General features: G+C 39.0%; 2 protein-coding genes across 3 annotated transcripts in view; one reads left to right on the top strand and one right to left on the bottom strand.

Moving 5' to 3' along the window:
• gps1 (G protein pathway suppressor 1) overlaps positions 1-1838 on the bottom strand; it is a 51782-nt gene extending 49944 nt beyond the window's left edge. Inside the window, exon 1 of the mRNA XM_060844950.1 lies at positions 1753-1838. Within this exon, the coding sequence (XP_060700933.1) occupies positions 1753-1797 (45 nt within the window). The 5' untranslated portion in view covers positions 1798-1838. The remainder of the gene's footprint in view (positions 1-1752) is intronic.
• A 5558-nt stretch (positions 1839-7396) lies between these two features.
• Positions 7397-18451, top strand: part of rfng (RFNG O-fucosylpeptide 3-beta-N-acetylglucosaminyltransferase) — a 53359-nt gene continuing 42304 nt past the window's right edge. For both annotated transcript variants that reach the window (XM_060844948.1, XM_060844947.1), the window contains exon 1: positions 7397-8105. In XM_060844948.1, coding sequence (XP_060700931.1) covers positions 7575-8105 — 531 coding nt within the window. In that variant the 5' untranslated portion in view covers positions 7397-7574. The remainder of the gene's footprint in view (positions 8106-18451) is intronic.

Here is an 18451-nt window from a genome sequence, read left to right as displayed (position 1 = left end):
AATTTAAATAAGGAAGAGATAAGCAAGAATGGATTTTTAGTGCCTTCAGACATACAAAAATGAGAAAGGAAGGAAAAGAACTTGCTGGAAATATACTGACTGCAGTCAAATTTATAGAACCATGATTGTTTTATGAAGCTGGATCTGAAAAACATTAAAAGGTAAGCATTTTTAAACAAATTAAACACTGAAGAAGAGGTAGCTCAGTCACACAGGATATCATTGGTGACTTTGGCAAGGAAGCATTAGAGTGGGAAGTTTGGCAGAGATGGACATTGAAGCAGCAGAAATCGATTAGAAATAATGAGATGTAAAATAGCGATATATACCTTTAAAACACTTTAACACTGCTTTTATTTTATTTTTGTATGTGACGAGAATGAGCGTAATTAAAAAAAATTCCTTCCAGCACTGTCCAACCTTTACAACTAATTAATCAGCAGAAAGAGGTGTTTATCCAATGAAACTAGATAAACATTTTCTCTTCAGAATATTAGTAATAAATTGTTAGCATGAAGCTTGACTAAAAATGTACACTCAAACTCTGGCTAGATTGCAGATTGTTTCATTCTGAGTAGGAAGATCCCTTTATCAACTATCATTTGGTCTTTTGCAAACTCAAAGCCAATCAAGTGACTATCCTTCTTTGAAGAAGCCAAATTTGGTAACTAGGTTATTACCTTACCAAAATTAGGCAAAATATGGTAGTATCATTAAAATAAAAATTATTTTTTTCAAATTTTAAAGACATAACTAAAAATATTTTTGCATTTAACATTGACTACTATCTGCATGATTCACATCAAAGAAAGAAAGATTTGAAATTACATTAAATTGTCAGCATAGACATGCTTTCATAAGGTAGAAAGGCAAGTGATACCATAAAATGAGCCACCACAGTTAGTGATAGTTAAACAGAGAAAATAAAGAAAGGAATGGGATTAGATTTTTTTTAATTTAAAAATTCATTTATTTGATGTCAGTAAAAATGACAAAGCGAACATACCATCCCTAAAGGCCTTGAACTGAGTGGTTTGCTGAAGCAGTTAAAAGTCAACCATATAGGCCAGACTGGGTAAGGTGGCAAATTACATTCTTGATTGGAACTTTATGCACCAGGCAGATGTTTACACCAATCAGTAATAGCATCATGGTCTCCCTAAGAGGCTGTTTATTCAATTCCATATTTTTAAAAATTCTTCAATTGAATTCATTATCAACTGAATTTACTGGTGGGATTTGAATCTTATCCTCAGAGCATTAACCTGAGCTTCAGGATTACTAATGGAGTGTCATGACCATTATCCCCCCATTATTCCTTGAATTAAACTGAACTGATATCAAATAAAGCAGTGGACAAGAAATAATGCATCTTAAAAATGCTATTCCAGAGGGCAGGAGCCCAGCCAGGAAGCCTGTACTTTTAGGCCCATTCTCAGGTATCAATATCTCCAGGCTCCATCTGGTGAAGCAGGTGAAGAGAAACCAAAGCTGAATTTTGGAGTCTGAAACCCTTAAGTTCGGGGCTTGGAGCAAAACCATGCGCATCCAGAGCGCAGAAACTGCAAAAGGTGCCTTAGTAACAGGTTCATTCTGGCTCTATCAGCCAGCAACCAACTGTCATGTTCTCCTCAGTTCAGCTCCATTCGCCACGGCTCAATCTCTCCTCAGCACCCCACATGGACATTCTCCTTTCCCATCCTCACCGCACTACCCCTTACTCTTCGATCGGACACCAGCGGGACTTTTTACCTGAAAATTTAATACTTGAACGGGAAGTGGCATCTTCTCCCTCATTCAGCAGCCACAGAGCAGCTCCGCATCCGGGCACTCTCATCACTGGGGCGAAAGGTCAGCGCTTTCACGTTCTGCGTCATGACGTATTTGCGTTCGAAGCGTTTGCGTGGCACTGGGAGAAAGCCCCGCATAAACATGGCGGTGCATCCACACCTCCCCTCACCCCCCCCCCAAACATTGACCTTGCCCAGTGTTTCAGGTTGGTCAACCTGCTTCCGTAATTTAGTGGATCCAGCATTTTGTATATAAACCAGCTCCAATCTAGTAAAAGATCATTTTAAAATGATTTTTGTTTTAAAAAGCCCACCTCTTTGCAAATTATGAAAGGTTTCTTGTTCACTTACATTATATATTTACATATCAGTATAGAATCTCTAAACTGTAAATTGGCATGTGTGAGGCAATCCGGAGAGTGGAACGGTCAGATCTTTCATTTCATCATTATATTTATTTTCGTTATTTGTCAACCTGTGCTTCAATGTCTACCACAATGCCATTGCTTCCCTTTAATTGACTGATATCTTTAAGAAGTTGGGACAACTATTGAGATGCTTTGCAACTAGTGAATCATTTTTTAAGTGTGGTGTGATGTGTCCTCTAGTATTACGTTAAGTCTTGTGCAATGAATATTGAAATAGAGTTTTTATTGAGAACAAATTTCAGAAGATATACTCACAATCAAGACTATCACATGGCATGATGTCACACAGGTATGATCACTTAGATCTCTTAAATTTACAATCACTTCATCTGAACTATCAACAGCTTTTCTCCATAAGCATCCTACACCAAAGACCCCCACACCCCCCACTCAAAGTTATTGCATAAATGCTGTCTCCTCCACACTTCACCAGCTCTGATGAAGAGTCAACCAGACCTGAAACGTTAGCTTGCTATCTCCATGGTGCTGTACGACCCACTATGATCTCCAGCATCTGTTGTTTTCAGTAATTTGCTCTTAAAGATATGTGCTTGCCTGATCATAGATACACTAGGAGAAAGTGAGGACTGCAGATGCTGGAGACCAGAGTTGAAAAGTGTGGTGCTGGAAAAGCGCAGCAGGGCAGGTAGCATCCGAGGAGCAGGAGAACCGACGTTTTGGGCATAAGCCCTTCTTCAGGAACTCCTGCTCCTCGGATGCTCCCTGGCCTGCTGCACTTTTCCAGCACCACACTTTTAAACTCTGATCATAGATACAGACAATATTATAACATTCCCCAATTATTCATTAAAGAATTGGATTTCTCCCATGAGAAACGCATATAAGATCACAGATAAAAAATAACAGATAACGTATTTGACTGCAGATAGCGTGGAGTGGATATAATATGCTGGATTACTCACTTCCTTCCTGGAATGCTTGCAACATATTGAGAATAGTTGTCTGACATGATGTGCTGTGGGACAACAAATGTGCTGAAGACAGCAGTTAATGTTGTAGCAACTGTGGAACTGGTAGCATTCTTGACTTGCTGGATGAAAGGGAATTGGGTAAAGTAATCTGTCAGCAATATGTAGTCTTATAGTGTATATATCTCTTTTGAACCTTGGACCATGGTTCAGAGGCAAGTTTCTACAGCATAATATTTTTCCTTGAATAATAGCAAAATACTATGGATGCTGTACATCTGAAACAAACACAGAGAATGCTGGAGAAACTCAACAGTTCTGGCAGCATTTGTGGAGAGAGAAACAGTGTTAACTTTGTCTTTTTCAAAGAGCCATGCTAAACACGAAACATTAACAATTCTATATTGACACATCCTGCCAAACCTTCTAAGTTTCTTTTTGTGTTTGCTTTAGTTCTTTATACTGCTCAGATGATGAAGCTGGCAATCCTTAAAGAATTTTATCGATCAATCCATGCCCTGTTGATGCCAGTCCAAAATACAGATTTGCATGCCTGCCTTTAGTCTCTGCCCGTGCGACCACTGTGATGATGGTTCAACATGACTTCATGCAAGATTTTGGGAATCAATATTTGCTTACCCTTGAAAATGATATTTCTCGATTGTCTTAACTCATGTCTGTATGACCACAAGGAACGTTACCATCCCACAGTCCTTATGGAGACAAAGTCTTACTTCACACTAAGGATATCCTGCATTGTTCTTAGTGGTACCACCATCATGCTAAATGGGATAGATTCAGAATAGATATTGATCACTCAGATTGCATATATATGTGGTATTGACAGCCTTTAGCAGTGACAAAATTGTATTCAACAATAATATGTAACCTCACAGCTTCTGATTTCTCATATTCTACCATCAGTATCAAACCAGGGGCTTAACTCTGGCTCAGTGGTAAGTGCAGAAGAGCACATCAGATGCAGCACCAGGCATATCTAAAATCGAGGTGCAAATTTGGTGAATTTGCAACACAGGACTACCTGAATGCTGGACAGTAGAAGCAGCATGTACTTACACCACAAGAGTTGAACTCAAAAGAAATCAAGATGGGCAATAAATGTTTGCTTTGCCAGCAATGTACACTTCCTACAAATTTAACAAAAACAAATAATTGTTGTTGTCAATGATCTGAAGTACAGATGGATCACCATGGATCCTGTACTGTGCGGGACATTGTAACTGATACTTTTAGAATTATGTTAGTTAGGGCTGAATGATTAAGTTGTAAGGTTAAGTTTCTATAGCTAAATTGAAAACAATTAGAAATTTTGTAGAGCCCTACCTTCCTGAATGCTTCATCCCAACTTAAATGAGTAAATCAGAGGTCACAATTAAGACAAACGCCAAGCCTTGATAGTTCAATGGACATTATTCAAATTTATTTTATGTAACGATAATAAATTTGAGTTTTGTCCAGTTCTCAGGCAGTACACTAGATGGTGTGCTTCTCAGAAGCATGGTCTTCCACCCAATACATGACAACCAGCTAGCCACCCACCTTGCTACAAATCTAGTTTCTGTTAGCAGATGAATGTTAACAACAATTGTGAAAACACTGAAATGTTCTGAACTGAATCCTATGAGAATTGAAGTGAAAAAAAAACTTAAACAAAAAGAACAGAAAGTATATAAGCCAATACAATTTAATGTTTTTCTTTGCCTTCGTATTGAGAAATGTTAAATTAAAGAAGTATGCCCGATTGAATGTTTATATTTGCAATGAAATAATGTCAAGGAAATGGTGTCATGCTGTTTTTGAGTCAGTTAAGATTTTCATTTGAATTTACATTTAAGGTTCAGTATTCATTTTGCACCTGCACTAAATGTGAAATATGAATACAACGTAGAACTGAATATGTGGCCTGGGACCTGAGGCAAGTTTTGCTCGATTAGCCAAATGAAAAATGTGTAAACGTTCTTTCGTCCTGTAGGCAAGGTAGTTTTATAGCTGAAAAACAAATTCATGATTGAAGACTGGCAAGAAGCAGCTGATAGTTGAAAACACCTCAATGAAAACATAACTGAGAGGAACCGAGGTCATACCGGAGGAAGCAGCCAGTCAAAGTTATGTAGGTAGTTGCTTATAAGTGTTTAAAGGATGCCAAAAGGTGTGACACTAATGTATGGCAAAATAGAGACACTGCAAGTATAAAGCAAGAAGTGTAGGCAAGCTTCAACACTTTTAATGGAGTGTATTCTCATATCTTATATGAAGACTGCAGCCAAACATTTTATAGTGGCATGTCAATTTGTTGAGCACTGATGGCTACATTCAAATTCAATTTTCCAGAAATCAGGCCACAGCCATTGTAACCAATAGATCATCTCTTCCAGATTAAACATTAATAGTTTAAGTTAATGCTATATAGCGTATTCCATCTTTTGTAGATTAAGTTGCAAATTAATTTGAGAGAACTATTTCAATTCATTTTGAGTATGCTCTTGGATTCATTTGTGTGAATTTTATAGGGGTTGCAATTTGGAAATGTCTATTCTCAGTATGAGTGGGCTCTTGTGGTGCCAGGAGTCCCAGCTTCAAGTCCCACATGCTCCAGAAGTGTGTAATAACATCTCTGAACAGGTTGATTAGAAAATATCCTAAAATAGGCAATGTGATTGATTAGCACTAAAGAAACTGTTCCATCATCATCAGAGTTAAGATTTAAACCCCATTAGGATTTTGCACTAACATCGCCACAAGCAATATTTCCCAAGACTGATGGCTACAGCAAAAATCACCTTTACTGGACCAACATCAAATTCAACACAAAGATTGTACTCGCCATATTTTGTTCTAGTTTGGACATTTTGTTTTCTTTAATGGGCCTATTTTTAAATGGGCACTTAGGAATATCTTGCTTACTTGGCGGTATTTCCATCAGCCCTGAACAGAAGTCAGTCTCATACAGCTGGAACTGATTTCTCCCAACAATTTAACATCTCTTCTTAATTTTTCTATATATTCATTTTGATTTTTCATTGCAAGGATGGGATGGACATTTGAGAATGCTGGCAGCCTTTCCTTGACAGCTGGCCTGGTAGATGAATTCTATAGATGGGAGATTAGCCTTTGTGATTTTCTGGGCCGAGTTCACCACTCTCTGTAACTGTCTCTGATCTTGAATGGTACAGTTGCCAGACCAGGTAGTGATACATCCCTACAGAATGCTCTCAATGGCGCAGATATAAAAGTTAGGTAAAAACAATGACTGCAGATGCTGGAAACCAGATTCTGGATCAGTGGTGCTGGAAGAGCACAGCAGTTCAGGCAGCATCCAATGAGCAGCGAAATCGACATTTCGGGCAAAAGCCCTTCATCAGGAATAAAGGCAGTGAGCTGGAAGCATGGAGAGATAAGCTAGAGCAGGGTGGGGTGGGGAGAGAGTAGCATAGTGTAAATGACCTGGGAGTTGCAGTTGGCAAGAGTATTCGATTATTCCTCAGTCAGCAGAGAAAATTTGGCATGACAGTGAAGACCCTTGCCAACTTTTATAAGTGCACCATCTAGAGTGTTCTGTCTGGATGTATCCCTGCCTGGCATGACAACTGTACCAGTCAAGATCAGAGATGGTTACAGAGAGTGTTGAACTTGTCCCGGACAATCACAAATGCCAACCTCCCGTCTACAGAATCCATCTACCAGGCTCGCTGTCAAGGAAAGGTTGCCAGCACTCTCAAAGATCCATCCCAGTCTGGCAATGCTTTTCTACAACCTCTACCATCGAGGAGAAGCCTGAACACTCACCAGCCGGTTTTGTTAACAGTTTCTACTCTACTGTTGTTAGAATACTGAATGGACTCACAAACGCTTAGCATTCACCTGTACCTGTGTTTTTTTTTTGTTTTGCTGCAGTTTACCTATTATTTACTTATCTATGCTATTTAACTCTCTGATCTGCCTGTATTGCTCGCAAAACACAGCTTTTCACTGTGTCTCGGTACACGTGACAATAAATTCAACTCATTCATTTATTTTTAAAACAATTATGACTAATAACACAATAGGGAGTGAAAAGCTAGATAATGCGAGTCAAAAGTTCTGCCTTAAACTGTGGGAAAGACCAACTTTACTCTGTGTAAATTAGATTTGGCTGCAGCCTAGTCCTCCACGTGAGGTGGCGATCCAATTCAAAGGAAGGACTTGCTGAGCTGGAGTGAGCTCTTGCATGTTCACTGCTTGTTGTTCCTCAGAATTGGAAACAAACACTGCTACGAAGGAACTGGGTCGAGAGTGTGTGGTTGTGACAGTCGCCAGTGGGAGAAGGTCCTCCAGGGTCCCCATCAGACATGGGAGCGCTTCTGGACGTGTCCGAGTGCCAGCAGTGCAGCTCCTCTGCCCCCGGGGGCTGAGGCTGAGCACAGACGATGCGTTTACGATGGAGTGCAAACAGTAAACTCTGTTTCCTGCTCTCCCTGACTCTCTGCGCCTCTCTTCTGCTCCTGATGGGACTCCAGCAGTGGGGACCCTCGGATCTGCAGCTCTCTCGATCCCTGCAGCCCTTCAGACAGACCCTTGGAAATGCAACCGTGGACAGAAGCCTCTTTAAACAGGAGAAACGAAGCAGAGCCGCTTCAGCGGGGAGCTCCATCGCTGACTCCAGCAGCGCATTTAAAAGAGAGGACAGCCGCCACCAAGTTGCAAAATCGGACAAAGTTCTCCGGACTTACCCCAAAGCGAAAGGGCTGCAGGATTTTGCGAAGAACTCGACAGTGAAAGATCAGCGAGGTCCCGGAGCCTGGGAGAAAGCTGCAGCGCTCCCGTGGGACATCGCACCGCACAGCAAGCACAACATGCAACTCAGTGACATTTTTATTGCGGTAAAAACTACTCGGAAGTATCACAAAGCCCGATTGGATCTGCTTTATCAGACCTGGATCTCACTAGTAAAGGAACAGGTGAGTGCTGTTTCGAAGCCAAGAAACATAGAGTTCAGGTTTGGTTTATTTTTTCCCCAAAAGCTCTCCCGTTGCTAGCCTCTATTTCACATCATTGTGTTGTACCTGGTCCAATTGAATCTTTCTTTATGTGATCCAAACTGTGAAGTTTAGATGACCCTGATCCGATCATCATCCAGTATACATACAAATCTAAGCAGAAATCTTTGACTGGTGAGGAGTGGGTCTCCTCACTGCTTTCCTTCTTCTCAGCTTAAGGGAGCTGAGACCACTGAACATTATTCTGCTGGCATGCTTGTTGGCCTTGGCTCAATCAGTTTGGACCTGTAGCCTTAACTCCATGCTGTGCAATGCTAAAGTTAAGAAACTTCATTCCATATACAATTTGTGGCAGCTTCCGATTTAATCCAGCTAAGTCAAAAGTGAATGATTTGAATCTTACTATAGGATAAAGTTAGAAGAAACTTGCCAAACTGCATGACGCATTGGCTAAATACACAAACCTCTGCTTCTAACCTCCATCTTAATGATTGAGCAAAAGATGGTGTTTCCCAGTTACTAATGCTTGTCAAATCAAACACTTTTACAGATTGTAAAGGATCTTATAAAAAGTACATTATCGTTGTTCATTCTCGGTGAGCGGGGAGCTGTTTGGAAATTAATCTTTTTTTCATAGGAAATCAGTTTTCATTGAAATAATTTCAGGGTTAGAAGAGATGCAATGTTTATATAAGACAAACTAGAAATGGTTGGGAAAACTCAGCAGGTTTGGCACTCAGAATTCGGGTCACTCGACCCGAAATGTTAACTGATTTCTTTCCACAGATGCTACCAGACTTGCTGAGTGTTTCCAACAATTTCTATTTTGTCTCTGACTTACAGCATCTGCAGTTCTTTCAGTTTTTATCTAACATTTAAATGTTTGCACTGGCATGTACTCTCCATTAAAGGTGTCTCTTCAGTGTCAGAATTACTAAGCAATTTTAGTTGGCATTGTGGAATTTTAGTAATGTTGTTTATTTCCTCAATAACTTCTTTTCCTCCAGTAAGTAATTGCTTATAAGGATCGCTTTAAAAGTGCATTATCGTTGTTCAGGAAAGGTAATGAACAAAACTGAAGCATTGACAGTGTTGATGCTTTTGATAGAATGAGATGAGCAAAATCCTTGAGGTAGGACTTCCTAGATCTAATTTTAGTTGTTCCTTTATCTTTTATAAATTTGTGCCAAGGTGCTGATGTTTTATAATTTGGCCAAAATTGTTTTTTTGTTGTAGAACGTTTTTGGCACATAACAATTAGCAAGCTTTTAAAGTTCACAAACTGCTTTAAACAATAAAATTAATTCACTGATCAAGAAGGCTAATGGAATGCTGGCCTTTATATCTAGAGGACTAGAGTAAAAGGACATAGAGTTATGCTGCAGTTATACAGACCCTGGTTAGACCTCGTTTGGAGTACTGTACTGTGAGCTCATCTGGGCCACACACCTTAGAAAGGATGTATTGGTTTTGGACAGAGTACAACATAGGTTTACAAGAATGAAACCTGGACTTTGGGGGTTAAGTTAGGAAGAGATTATACAAATTAGGCTTATTTTCTCTAGAATTTAGAAGGTTAAGTGTTGAGTCTTCAAGGTATTAACAGGAAAAGACAGGGTAGGTAAAGATAAATTATTTCCATTGGTTTGACATTCTAGAATGAGGGGGCATGGTCTAAAATGTAGGGCCAGACCATTCAGGAGAGATGTTAGGAAGCACTTTTACACACAAAGCATGGTAGTGCTTTGGAACTCTTTCCAGAAATTGCAGTTGATGCTGGATCAGTTGTTAATCTTAAATCTGAGACTGTTTAACAAAAATCTATCTAAGGTATTAAGAGATATGGGTCAAAGGTAGGAGTGAGGCTGCACTGCAGAGCAACCATGATCTCATTGAATGGCTGAACAGGCTCAAGAGGCTGAATGGCCTACTTCAGTCCCTATGTTCTTATTTGATTTCAGTCAGCTGATCCCTTAATTTTTATGACCATTGACGTTTTGTACTGGTTTCATTTGTTTTCCTGAAGTGTGACATACTGAACTGTTTGGACCACCTTTTGGGAGAAGATCATTCTTAATAAGCATAGTCACCAACATGTGTGTCTTACAGATACTGCAAATTTGTGCAACACTCATAAAATCTTTTAAGCAGTTTTTAAAAGATCTGACTTGGAGCCAGGATTCTTGACAACATTTGCTGCAGTTAACTCTGTTTGGTATGAAATGTTACTGGTTGCTGACTAGTCGAAAACTTCGAGCAAGGAAGAAGGAGCTCCTCTACCTTTTAAAGTTCAGTAATTTAATCATCAAGGGAATAACTTGCAACCAGAAAATATTCAAGATATTGGGTGGCACGGTGGCACAGTGGTTAGCACTGCTGCCTCACAGCGCCAGGGACCTGGGTTCAATTCCCGCCTCAGGCGGCTGACTGTGTGGAGTTTGCACGTTCTCCCCGTGTCTGCGTGGGTTTCCTCCGGGTGCTCCGGTTTCCTCCCACAGTCCAAAGATGTGCGGGTTAGGTGAATTGGCCATGCTAAATTGCCCGTAGTGTTAGGGAAGGGGTATATGTATGGGTGGGTTGCGCTTCGGCGGGTCGGTGTGGACTTGTTGGGCCGAAGGGCCTGTTTCCACACTGTAAGTAATCTAATCTAATATGATTTGATCATATCTGTCTGGTGTTTAGGCTTAAACAACTTTGAACAAATGATGGTATTTATATAGTGTCCATTTATGTCCAGATTACCTCAAAGTGACTCCATCTGCTTGCTGCTTGCTAGAAATCAAAAGGAGATAGGGAGAAATCCAACATCATTTAATCCAAATCCAATACCTTGGAACATAATTAGGTTGACATTTAAATATAGCAGTCACAAGCTGACAGCCAGGATTAGCCCTCTCTGTCCCAGCTTGGAGCAATTGTCAGTTCAACACTGGCCTACTAGCCGAGATAACCGATTAGAATTCTCATCTTTGACTGGGACTAATTACAGCACTTCTTTGAACAAAAATAGGCTGATTTAATAAGAACCATAATTTGAATGTTTCAGTTGATTTTAGGTATGGCTTTAAGCCCTGGAGATTAAATGTTAGTTATGTACAGGATTTCAGGAGTAAACAGTGGTAAACAAAATATCACTTCTCTCTTGGGAACTCTTAACTCTCTGGTTTTACTTTATCTGTTTTCTATAAATATTGCTAGATTGAATATACTATTGTTTTATATATTTGAATTGTTATTCCAGTCCATTGGAGCCATAGCAAGATGTATCAGATCTCTGTACCCAAATGAAAGAAGGATAATAAAATAAGAAATTCAAATAGTTCTGTGCTCTCAGACAATAAATGAGAGTAAAATGCATGTAAAATCAAAGCTGTTGGTTCACAGGAGGTGCTCTGTTGATTTTAATATGGAACCTCCTAAGCCCCTTTGATTATTATCAATCACTCACTGTTTCTTGAACTTAATCTAAAGTCTTAGTCTGTGTGAGAAATGATTTTTAAAATGCCTCATTGTTTTAAATCTGTTTTTCCTTGTTCAGTTTCTATACCTTCCCCTCTCTCCTCTTTTCCCTCTCCCCTGCTGTTTCCTTTCTTTAAATGAATGCCAGATGTTAGTTAGTGCCGAGGACTGTCAGATTGCACAAGTTCAGTATAAAGAGGCATATTAAACTTTTGTGTTGTTTCTGTGAGATCTCCTTCATAACCACAATGAGGCAGCTATGTGGTTACAAACTATTGATTCATCCTTGCAGGACGATGAACACTGTACTAATTTAATCAAATCCTTTCAAATCTCTTTCAGAAAAAGAGTGCATGTATTTGTGACATGTCTGAATGTTCAAGTAACATTTTCTAAGAGAAGAAACATTTTTGATCCTTTGATTCTTCTTTGTTAGTTTGCCATTCCAAAAAGGAAACATGGTTAGTATCTAACAATACAAGTGTTTATTTGAATTTGACACTCCACACGGGATAAAGTTTTGTTCTGAGAAACCCTCTCAATGCTCCTTCTAGCACTGGGTATAATATATGCATTGACTCAGTTAGTAAGTGGGGACTAATTTATGGCAGGGTGGTGCATTCTGATCGTATGCAATGAAACTTCCAAATTTTCAAGAACAAAAAGGAAGAATTGTATTACAATGACTGAAAACAGGAATGAGAAAATAACTGTCCAAATAAAGGCCTAGGTTGGTTTTGAATTTGTAGCCGCATTGTTAATGAGTGAAGTGGCATTCCAGAACAGTCAAGTGTGAATTAAATTATGAGATTAAAAATCATTAATACATCTGAAAACATCCTGCAATAGCAGATGAAATACCATCTTAAAAAGAAGAGAAGTTAGAATTTTTGATTAATCTCTGCATTAGTCTTTTAATTTGCCTGCCTATATTGCTATATTGGCAATATATTGCAACTTCCTGACCCATAGTCTGCAATCAGTAAGAATAGGTGACAATTCCTCCTCCACCATAAACCTCAACATCGGTGCTCAACAAGGCTGCAAACACAGCCCTTTTACTATACTCCTTATACACTCATGTCTATGTGACCAAATTCTGCCCAAGCTCCATTTACAAGTTTGCTGGTGATACCACTGTTGTAGGTCAGATGTCAAACAATGACAAGATAGAATTGAATAAAAGATTGAGTGCTTAGCAGCATGGTATAAAGACAACAATCTCTCCAACATCAACATCAGTTAAAAAAAAAGTACTGGTCATTGACTTCAGTAGTGGAGGGCACACTCCTGTCTGCATCAATGGAGCTGAGGTGGAGATGAACAACAAGTTTCTGAGAGTAATGATCACTAGCAGTCTGTTCTGGTCCACCCAAATTGATGTGATGGTCAACAAAACACAATGAGCCTCTAATTCCTCAGGAGGTAAGGAAATCCGGCATGTTCACAAGGACTCTTACCAATTTTTATAGATGCATCGCAGAAAGTATTCTATCTGGATGCATCACCACATGATATTGCAACTGCTATTCCCAAAACCACAAGAAACTACAGAGAGACATGAATACAGCCCAGTTCATCATGCAAACCAGCCTTCCAAGCGACCGACATAATCAAAGGCCTTTCCCACCCTGGTTAAACTTTCTTTCACTCTCTTCCATCAGGCGGAAGATATAAAATACCCATGTATGAACAGATTCACAAACAGCTTCTTCCCTGCTGTTATCAGACTTTTGAACAGCCCTCTCAAATGTTAGTTCTGATCTTTCTCTCTGCACCTCCTCTGCAGCTGTAATACTGGATTCTGCAGTCTACCCTGAAGCACTTCATATGGTATGAACTGCCTGTCTCGCACACAAAACAACACTTTTCACTGTATCTCAGTACATGTGACAACAATAAATCAATGAATAATGCTCTTTAATTTTTGTCTATCACTGTCTGAATGTTAGTAATTTTAAAGAAATGTTATGTGATTAAATTGTTTGGCTTGATCCATGCTTTGAAGCTTTTATGACTGATTCCAAGGAGAAAAGTCATGGGTAAAGTAAAACTGCTGTGTAACATATAATGACTTCGAGGAAAAGGGAGATGTGATAGAATCTTCAAGAAGTAGATGAAAAATAAGAAGCCCTTTTTTGCAACATTTACAAGGAGTTCTGAATATTCTTTACCTAAGAACTTGAGAGGAAAGAATGAAGTTTTGTTTTCGATTTTGGAAGCAATGATTGAGGGAAGAGCAAGAGTTTGGTTTTGGAAAGGATTTTGAAGAGTATGATATTAGATTACAAAGCATGCCCCCCCCGAATGCCACATTCCAACCATCTGGCAACAAGTAGATTATATCATGCATTCCACAAGGGCGTGTTACAGATTTCAAGGATATTGGATAAATTTTGAGGTGCTCAGATTTCAAGAGTAGATGAATTTCACTTCAACAGAACCAGTGTGGATATCCATACAGTCATGTAAGCAAAACGTTCTGATGAAAGGTCACAGATGTAAAATGTTAACTGTCTATTAGTCCATAAATACTGCCAGATCTGCTTAGTATTTCCAGCAGCTTATGTTTTTGTCTTAACGTCATAACCCAATTACATTAATTTTGAAAATATTTAAAAAACTAATTAATTTCCTTGATATGAAAACTGACCTAACCCTGGTTCATTACATAGTAAAAGAGGCAGATCATAAAATATTTAAGTAGAAAATTGCTAGGTATAGAACTAATAATTTGGTACTATAGAAAGTGTGCATTGCTGGAAAATGAAATACATTTTGTTGAAGCTTTTCATTTGTACTAGTCAGGAATTGTACTCGGCAAGAAATACCAGTGTACAGGGAAAACCACATTAATACTGTTTAGCAGGAGAGTGCTGATTGGTTGGCAAGCCATTGGTAGATGTATTGCAATGGATAATGCACCAATTAATGATGACTAACTGATAACTACCAAGCTTGTTTAAATTTTAAACGGGCATGTTGATTCTGATTTGTTGAAGGCAGTAATTGAGAAATCGTGGAATAGCATCTAATGTTGGACATTTTTGTGGGTAACTTACCATAAACTACTTTTAAGTCAGTTACTTATTAAGAAATCTCATAGACAATCAAGTACTGAAACAATGATTTGAACTTTATTTCATGCAGCAACCTCACAACTGAACTTGGCTATTATCCGATTTTATGGTGGAATTTAGCTACAATTCCAACCAACAGTTTCTGACTCTGTCCAGGATTTCATCCTTATGCAGTGTTGTTCTTTGAAGTTATGCTGAAGAATAGTTCTGGTGTTCTAGAGTTATAGAGATATACATTACGGAAACAGGCCCTTTGGTCCAACTCATCCATGCCATCCAGATATCCTAAATTAATCTAGTCTCATTTGCTAGCACTTTTCCACATCCCTCTAAACCTTTCCTTTTCATGGGCCCATCATGCCTTTTAAATGTTGTAATTGTACCAGCCTCCACCACTTCCTCTGGCAGCTCATTTTATGCACACACCACCCTCTGCGTGAAAAAGTTACCACTTAGGTCCCTTTTAAATCTTTCCCCTCTCACCCTAAGCCTATGCCCTCTAGTTCTGAACTACCCCAACCCAGGGAAAGGATCCTATCTATTCACCCTATCTATGACCTTCATGATTTCACAAACCTCTGTAAGATGACCCCCAGCCTCCAATGCTCCGGGAAAGCAGCCACAGCCTATTCAACCTCTCCCTATTGCTCAAATCCTCCAAACCTGGCATCATCCTTGTAAATCTTTTCTGAACCTTTTCCAGTTTCACAACATCATTCCTATAGGGGGGAAGACGAAAATGGCACACAATATTCTAAAAGTGGTCTAACCAATGTCCTGTACAGCCGCAACATGACCTCCCAACTCTTATACTCAATGCTCTGACCAATAAAGGAAAGCATACTAAATGCCTTCTACACTATCCTATCTACCTGTGATTCCACCTTCAAGGAACTATGAACCTGCACTCCAAGGTCTCTTTGTTCAACAGCACACCTTACCATTAAGTGTGTAAGTCCTGTCCTGATTTGCCTTTCCAAAATGCAGCATCCCACATTTATCTAACTTAAAGGCTAGTGTTGAATTCTTAGACATTTTCTCATCCTTCAGATCCATGGTGTGACATTATTGATTATCTTTTAGATTCTTTTGTCCAAAATATTGATTGCTCTTCTGGGGTCCTTGAGTCTGCAGATCGCTTCCTTATTGAATGTAACTTATTTGTTCCTTGTTAGGTTTGGCCTTAACTGTCTGAAGACACAGCTTTCCTGTTGTTAACTCCTTAAATTCTTCTACAGTGCAGTCATTTGTCTTTATGGCATACAGCAGTCCATTATCAAGATGTCAAAACAATTTTGTTTATGTAGTCTTGACTCTTCCTCCTCCCCCTCCCCCTCCCAGAAATGGCTAATTGCTTTCAGTCCCCATGTAACAGCTTGTCTTTTCCCTTTTATTAGTTTATTCTAAACAAACTTTTACTGCTGACTTTGTTTTGTGTGTAACAGTTTATCTTTGTTGGCTCTTTCAATCCATAGCTATTCAAGTTCAGAAGTTTATAATCAGAACATAAATGCAGGCTGGTTAAGTCCCATCGATGTTCTGCTAATTGTGAAGAGCTGAAGAGGTGCGCTTTTTGATATGATCCGTCCGTCTTTTGGACATATGTTATTCATTTGATGTAATTGAGCAATTGGGATAGCATTTGCTAAATAATCCTGAGGGCATTTAGTTATAGTGGAAAACAATTTAAAGTTGTCAGTCAGGAGTGTAGTGTGGTAGAATATGTAGAAGCTACATATTAGTATGCATAGCCCTGTGCTTTGCAGACAGAGCATACTTACACACTGCACCTTTTTTAACCCAATAAAATAGATGACTACCATTTGTTGGTTCAAAGAACAAACAGTACATTTAAACAGGTATTCAATAAATTTGCAAAAGCTAATATAGAAGAAAACAGACCGAGGAAGGATGTTCTAGCTATGGAGGGAGTGCAGTGAAGGTTTGCCAAACTGATTCCAAGGATGGCAGAACTAACATATGAAGAGATATTGGATCAGATAAGACTATATTGACCGGAGTTTGGAAGAATGAGGGTAATCTCATAGAAACCTATAAAGTTCTAACCCAATTAAGCAGGGTAAAGGCTGGAACGATATTCCTGAAGTTGGGGAAGTCCAAATTAGGGATCACAGTTTAAGGATGTGGGGTAGACCATTTAAGAATGATATGAGGAGAAGTTTCTTCACCCAAAGAGTGGTGAGCCTGTGGAATTTTGTTCCACAAAATGTGTGGTAGAGGCCAAAACATTGAATGTTTCAAGAAGGAGTTAGATATAGTTCTTGGCTCAAGGGAATCAAAGATTATGTGAGAAAGTAGGAACAGGGTTATGAGTTGGATGATCAGCCTTGATCATATTGAATGGCAGTGCAGGCTCAAAGGTCTCCTCCTGCTCCTATTTTCTGTATGTCTCTGGAGAAGTTAGGACTATTTGATTGGTTGAAAGGTCTTTTGATAGAGGTATTCAGAATTGTGAGGGATTTGGACAGAGTAGATAAGAAGGAACTGGTAAAAGATTGAAATCCAGAGGACATAGATTTAAGATAGTTGGCAAAAGAAGCATTTGTAACATGAGAACAATCTTTACACAGCAAGCAGTGAGGATCTGATATGTGCGTTCCGAAAGTGTGGTGGAGGCAAGTTTAATCAATGCATTGAAAAGTTTATTAGATTGTTATTTGAAAAGGAAGTGAGTGGAGAGCTAAGGGGAGTGGTAATAGGTAAATTGCTCCTTCAGGGAGGCGACGCAGATTACCCTTCTGTGTTCTAACCATTCTTTGATTCGAGAATGTTAGGAGTTTAAAATCCATCATGGTAAATCATGCAAATTAATTCAAATCAGTAAAATGTGAGCTGGCACCAGAAAATGACTTTGGAGCTGCCAGATTGTTGTCAAAAAAGAACATAGAACTTTTCACACAAGCTGCTTTTGAGAAAATTACTAACTTTGTACAAAGAGAATTTGGAAAATATATGAAAAGGATGTGGCGAAAGTAGAGGGAAATTTTAATACAAAAAGATAGCTGAAGTTGACAGTGAGTGCTAGCTTTTATCTTGGATGCACTGGAGATAAACCAGAAATCAAATCAAATCAAATCAAGCATGGGCCAAATGGACCCCTTCCGTATTGTGAATTTTTTTTTGAAAGAGATATTTCCTCTCCTACCATTCTTTTAGCATCTAACTCATTATACAGCAAAACAGCTGGAGTCTGAGAAACCTCTTTTCAGTATATATGACAGATATGTTTAGTGTAAGTTTACCACCAATGTACGTAAGGTCTAAAAAAAGCTCTCTACCAAACAATCTTTTTTTTTCCCCAGAGTTTACCTCATGACCAAAACCCCACAATTAAAAAAAAACCTAATTTCCAATATCCCCAAGTCAACCATGACTGTAGTGAAAAACAATTTTATTTCAATTATATTGTTTTTTGAAGTTACCTACTGCCTTATCCTTAGGAGATTCGAACATTGTGTAGGTCAGTGATACAGCAGTTTGTCATGTCAGTGCACTGCATCATAGCGTAACAGAACGTGAATCCTCCTCCTTCATGCTCATCATATTTCCATTATAGCTTAATGAAACAGAGGTAGCAAAGAGCAGCAGTTGCTTTGCTGCAGGAAAGGAATGAAAGTTAGTGGGAGAGAGTCATACTCAACCATCTACTTCAGTTAATTACAAAGTACAATTGACAGGGATTTTTTTAAAGGAGAATACACCAAAACTTTGACACCAACACAAGCAGTTTACTTGTGGAACTGCTTA

The sequence above is a fragment of the Hemiscyllium ocellatum genome, chromosome 25 (assembly GCF_020745735.1).
Source record: "Hemiscyllium ocellatum isolate sHemOce1 chromosome 25, sHemOce1.pat.X.cur, whole genome shotgun sequence".
Lineage (NCBI taxonomy): Eukaryota > Metazoa > Chordata > Chondrichthyes > Orectolobiformes > Hemiscylliidae > Hemiscyllium > Hemiscyllium ocellatum.
Note: the sequence above shows the minus strand (reverse complement) of the source record. Positions and strands in the feature narration are given on the sequence as shown.